Source organism: Engraulis encrasicolus, unplaced genomic scaffold, assembly GCF_034702125.1.
Source record: "Engraulis encrasicolus isolate BLACKSEA-1 unplaced genomic scaffold, IST_EnEncr_1.0 scaffold_37_np1212, whole genome shotgun sequence".
In the NCBI taxonomy this organism is placed as follows: Eukaryota; Metazoa; Chordata; class Actinopteri; order Clupeiformes; family Engraulidae; genus Engraulis; species Engraulis encrasicolus.
Genome location: NW_026945676.1, coordinates 176,181 through 182,500, shown reverse-complemented (window position 1 = coordinate 182,500; position 6,320 = coordinate 176,181). Strand labels below are relative to the sequence as shown.

At 42.2% G+C, this 6,320-nt stretch overlaps 1 protein-coding gene across 1 annotated transcript in view; it reads right to left on the bottom strand.

Moving 5' to 3' along the window:
* The window catches only part of lhfpl5a (LHFPL tetraspan subfamily member 5a), a 6,597-nt gene extending 4,618 nt beyond the window's left edge, over positions 1-1,979 (bottom strand). Inside the window, exon 1 of the mRNA XM_063193391.1 lies at positions 1,899-1,979. Coding sequence (XP_063049461.1) covers positions 1,899-1,979 — 81 coding nt within the window. The remainder of the gene's footprint in view (positions 1-1,898) is intronic.
* Between the last annotated feature and the right edge of the window lie 4,341 nt (positions 1,980-6,320).

The following is a 6,320-nucleotide window of genomic DNA, read 5'->3' as shown; positions in this document are numbered from 1 at the left end:
TATATAGTGGCATAGCATTATGGTCCGATGTCCCCAATCCAGTATGGCTGGATGAACACTACCATGTCGATTATAGCAAACACTGTCGTCAACACCTGATGATGCAGAGAGATGATAGAATAACTATAGTAATATATATAACGCCATAACAATATAACACCGTAGTCAACACCTGATGCAGAACGACAATAGAATACATATTTATAATAATTTAGTTAGTATATGTTAGTATATAGTGGCATAACATTATGGTCCACTGTCCCCAATCCGATAGGGCACCATGTCGATGATAGCAAACACCGTAGTCAACACCTGAGAATGAAGACCACCATGTCGATTATAGCACAATAGAATAAATATTTATAATAATATATTTATAATAATTTAGTTATTATATAGTGACATAACAATATGGTAAATATTTATAATAATATAGTTAGTATATAACACCATAACATTATGGTCTGCTGTCCCCAATCCAGTATGGCTGGATGAAGACCACCATGTCGATTATAGCAAACACCGTCGTCAACACCTGATACAGACAGACAATATAACATTTAAAATAATATATATAAATATAAATAATAATATATATAACACCATGACAATATGGTCCGCTGTAATGTCTCCAATCCAATTAGACAGAATGAAGACCACCATGTCGATTACAAAACAACGATTATAGCAAACACTGTAATCAGCACCTGATGCAGAGAGACAACAGAGTAAATATTTATAATCATATCCACATCACAATAGCCTATGGTACACTGCAATAGGGCATCTTGTCTTCTTATGGATTATTACGCTGTCTCCAGTCCAACAGGGCTCGATGAACACCTCCATATCTATGATAGCAAACACTGGAACTTTTGGAACTCATTGTTATATTTTGTTTTCCCCTCTTAAAATAGTTTGTTATTCTCCCTTAAAATAGAATAGAATAGAATAGAATAGAATAGAATAGAATAGAATAGAATAGAATAGAATAGAAGAATAAAATGTAATGTGTCAACACCTGCCACAGACAGGAATAGAACTTTGAATATTATAACACAAAACAACAGACCAATAAAGTGTGAATGCGTGAGTGAGTACCTGCTACAGCAATGGAATAGAATATTGATTACTAACTACCAGACTCTGATGGCTCTGAACAAAATAGAGTAGAATAGAATAGAATAGAATAGAATAGAATAGAATAGAATAGAATAGTAATAATAGACAATGGAAGCGTAAATGTGTGAGTACCTGCCACAGGATTCCAATGGCCCTGAACAGAATAGAGTAGAATAGAATAGAGTAGAATAGAATATAGTACAACAGACCAATGGAAGTGTAAATATGTGATTGCTACCTGCCACAGGACTCCGTTGTAGAGTACAGTAGAATAGAATACAGTGGAGGTGTAAATGTGCATGTACCTGCCAGAGGACTCCGATGGCCCTGAACAAAATAGAGTAGAATGCAGTAGAATAGAATAGAATAGAATAGAATAGAATAGAATAGAATAGAATAGAATAGACCTATGGAGGTGTAACTGTGTGATTGCTACCTGCCAGAGGACTCAGATGGCTCTGGACAGAATAGAGTAGAAAAGAGTAGAATAGAATAGAATAGAATAGAATAGAATAGAATAGAATAGAATAGAATAGAATAGAATAGAGTAGAATAGAACAGACCAATAAAGTGTAAATGTGTGATTGCTACCTGCCAGAGGACTCAGAATGTAGAGTACAGTAGAATAGAATACAGTGGAGGTGTAAATGTGCATGTACCTGCCAGAGGACTCCGATGACTCTGGAGAGAACAGAGTAGAATACAGTAGAATAGAATAGAATAGAACAGAATAGAATAGAATAGAACAGACCAATAAAGTGTAAATGTGTGCGTACCTGCCACAGGACTCCGATGGCTCTGGCGTTCCTGACGTAGTTGGTGTGGTAGATCCTAGCGGCCTCGGGGGCCGAAATCATCCCTCCAGGATTGGGATTAGGAGCAGACATCCTGACGCACTCAAGCAGAGGACTCAGATGACACTCAGAAGACCCCGCGATGTCCTCCACCTACAGCACACTCTCTCTCACACACTCTCTGGCTTTCTAACTCTCTCTATCTCTCTCTCTCTCACACACACTCTCTGGCTTTCTAACTCTCTCTCTCTCTCATTCTCTCTCTGTTTCCTTTCAAGCCCTATAGCTCTCTCTGTTCTCTGGAGCGTCGTTTCCTCTTCAGCACCACGGACAGCTCCGCAGGTGACGTCAGTAATGACCTGCTGTGGAAGCTGGTGGATGCTGTCAGACTAAAACAAACCTCCTGCTGATGCTGTCAGACTAGTTAAAAACAAACCAAAAACCTTCTGCTGTTTTCAGAGGGATCCCCTAAGAGTCCAGGCAGAGTAGAGAAGAGCAGAAACTCCTGTTGCAATGGACTAACCCTCCCCTTTGGTACTGTGTGTGTGTGTGTGTGTGTGTGTGTGTGTGTGTGTGTGTGTGTGTGTGTGTGTGTGTGTGTGTGTGTGTGTGTGTGTGTGTGTGCGTGTGCGTGTGCGTGTGCGTGTGCGTGCATGTGTGTGTGTGTGTGTGTGTGTGTGTGTGTGCGTGTGTGTGTGTGTGTGTGTGCGTGCGTGCGTGCGTGCATGGGTGTGTGTGTGTAAGACAGTGAGAGTGCAGGACAGTAGGCACCTGTTGTCCCTCCACTCTGGTTGTGTGTGTGTGTGTGTGTGTGTGTGTGTGTGTGTGTGTGTGTGTGTGTGTGTGTGTGTGTGTGTGTGTGTGTGTGTGTGTGTGTGTGTGTGTGTGTGTGTGTGTGTGTGTGTGTGTGTGTACAGTAGGCACCTGTTGTCCAGGGCTGTGCCTCCCTCCACTCTGGCCTCATTAATTAATGATGATAATTAATTAATTAATGATGACGGGGGATAGAATAACTCAGGAGATCACATGTCTTCACTTTCACTCATCAACTCACTCAACACGTGCATGACGGGAACCCAAGAGAGAGGACAAGGACTCTTTTCCTACAAGCTATAGTATCTCTCTCTCTGGCTAGCTAAGAGAATGGGCAAAGCTACAGTGAGTGCGTTCCAATATGTGACCTTGCCTCCTCCACTTGTGCTTGTCTCCTCGCACCAGGAAGTAATATGTCATGATGACCTCACTGACAACAGCATTATATTTCAATATCTTGCAAAAGCTCAATTGTAGAGTCTTTTTCTCGTTTGCATTTGGGATGGTGAATGAAAAACAGCCCCTTCAAAAGTTGTTGTAGCTAGGCTGACAGCAGGGAAACTTTGTCGTTTTCTCCACGGAGGAGGGGCCAGGAGGCGGGACGAGGAGACAAGCGCAAATGGAGGAGGCAAGGTCGCATATTAAGACGCACTCAGAATCTCTCTAGCTAAGAGAATGGGCAAAGACAGTGTATCTCTCTGATTGGCTAAGAGAATGGGCAAAGCTACAGTGTCTCTCTGATTGGCTAAGAGAATGGGCAAAGCTACAGTGTCTCTCTGATTGGCTAAGAGAATGGACAAAGCTACAGTGTCTCTCTGGCTAGCTTGCAGAATGGGCAAAGACGGTGTCTCTCTGACTAGTTTAGAGAATGGGCAACGATATATCTCTCTCTCTCCCTGCCTAATTCATATGATCTTGTGGTCGTGTGGTCTTGTGGCAGTCATGGGTAAGTGGTGGGGCAGTCATGGTAAGCAGTTAGGGTGTAAGGAATTGTAGCCCAAAGGTTGCCGGTTCGACTCCCAACTGTGGGTTGTATAACTCCCCCATCCTCCTCCATGACTGAGGTACCCTGAGCATGGTAGGCTACCGTCTTGCCGCACTGCTCTCTTGGGGCGACCATTGGAGGCTCCCCCCCTTGCACGGGTGAGGCATAAAGGCAATTTTGTTGTATGCTGTGGAGTGCTGTGTCACAATGACGATGGGAGTTGGAGTTTCTCAGGTGGGCTTTCACTTTCATTTGTGCTCCCTAACAAGCCTCTCTAACTCTCTGTTGGATCCATTTTGGGTTTTTTGTTTACTAAGTGGAAGGTGAAATGATGCCCATGATTGTACTGTTTTGAAATGCTGCTTTTGGTTAACAAAGTGTTAAGTTTAGGTTAAGTAATGGCATACTTGCCTTATTTCCTTTTGCTCTTGTCCAGCTGTTCCTAAATACCTTACTATCTGTCACGTGACGGGACACAACCCCTTGGACGTGCTGCTGGCACTTTTAATTAGGCCACTCAATATGTGTTAGACGGGTAGGACGGTAAGGAGGAACAGTGTTAGACCACAAATACTTAAGACAAATCATTGTATATCTTGTACTTCGAACAGTGTTTTGATTTGATAAGTCAACCGGACCGATTGAAATAAAGCAACAACATCTCTTTTATTCAACTCTCCGTGCGTGCTTAATACCTTGGATTGTGCGTCGGAACAACTGCCATCTGCCTCACCGCCACCTGCGTTTGGGTAAAGCGCCATTTCACTCTCCTTTTCGCGCACACTCACTCACACACATGTAAAGTCTTATTATGTGATACTGTATGGGGCAGCCATAGCCTAGTGACCTAGCGGTTAAGGAGATGGGCTTTAGATCAGAGGGTTGCAGGTTTGAATCCCACCCTTCCACTCCCTATCTCCCTCCCTGGCTGAGGTGCCCTTGAGCAAGGCACCTAACCCCACACTGCTCCCAGGACAATAACCAATACCTTGTACTTAAAGGGACACTGTGTGAGATTTTTAGTTTTTTATTTCCAGAATTCATGCTGCCTATTCACTAATGTTACATTTTTCATGAATATTTACCACCAGCATCAAATTCTAAGTATTCATTATGGAAAAATTGCACTTTTCAAACATGAAAAGGGGGATCTTCTCCATGGTCTGCCATTTTGAATTTCCAAAAATAGCCATTTTTAGCTGCAAAAATGACTGTGCTTGGACATACAAGAAAATATTTATTTATTACTTACTAAACTTTCATGTAAACATCAAATTTGGCAATAGGCAACCCAGTTTCAATGAGCAGCATAGTTGCAGTACCTTTTTTGACCATTTCCTGCAGTGTCCCTTTAAAATAACTAAGTTGCTTTGGATTATTTCAGTTTTCAGAGTTATTACAGTAGAACCAACAGACCTACTCAGAGTCTAATGTAACATCGCCCTCTAGTGGTGCATAGTAATCATCTCACTCTGCCACCGCACTTCCATCCCACTCTCTTCTGAATAGAACAGGAGCTCATGCCGTGTTACATACACAAATACACATAATGCCCACATGGACACGGACATTTTAAAGACACATGTAACACGGGTAATAGTCAGGGAGGGAAAAAAAAGACAAATGTGCAAAAGAAACATACTCTGTGAGTTGGGGTAGACAAGAACATGACCAGAAATGAGTGTTCAGAGATACATCTATTATAATACTGTGGTGTAGAAGTTAGAGATAAGACAATAATAGTATTCAAAGTAGTCCTGTGCATTGAGTTGTGATTTTAAGGTTTGAAGGCCCATGGTTTTTTTCACATTTCAAAATAAGCTAATAAGGTGTTCTGATGTTTGGGAATGGTTGGGTTAGGCAGAGATGTGAAAAAAAAGTTTCCTTCCAACAGAGGTAACTTTTTAAAAAAATATGTTTTTTGGGGGGCTTTTGGGGCCTTTATTTCGGATAGGACAGTGAAGGTGTGACAGGAAGTGAGTGTGGAGAGAGATGGGGTAGGGTTTGGGAAATGACCCCGGCCGGACTCGAACCGGGGTTCCCCATGGGCATGCATTTGCTCTGCAACAAACCCAAATGTGGGGGGGCTTAGCCCGCAGTGCAACAGCGCCCCACCAACAGAGGTAACTTATCTCAGTGTTTCTCAACCTCTTTTTAGGCGAGGCACCCTTTCAATTCATGAAAAATGTCAAGGCACCCCAAACCAACAAGCCATAACATGGCATCGCATCTGATACCACACAAGCTTAGAAAAGTAACACATTTGGAGACAACCTACGTGACACCTAAGTTGCAGCTGACTGGGGCGACCTATATTTACTTTATTGTGCGTAAATGGCAGATGAAAGATTCCACTGACTAGCATTAACTTATCAATTTAGACAAATATGTATTATATTACATAATTTATTTATCAGCCATGTTTCGAGCCCGCGGCACCCCTGTTGAGAAACACTGACTTATCTGAGGAACCAGAAGACCTGAATATTTCTATCATGATCAGCTGACAGCTATGTAATATCATGTCCTAGTCTTGTACTTAGATCATGAATTTACGTTTAGTTTCATTTTTGACACTTCTGGTTGAATTCAGTAAAGTGGCTGTG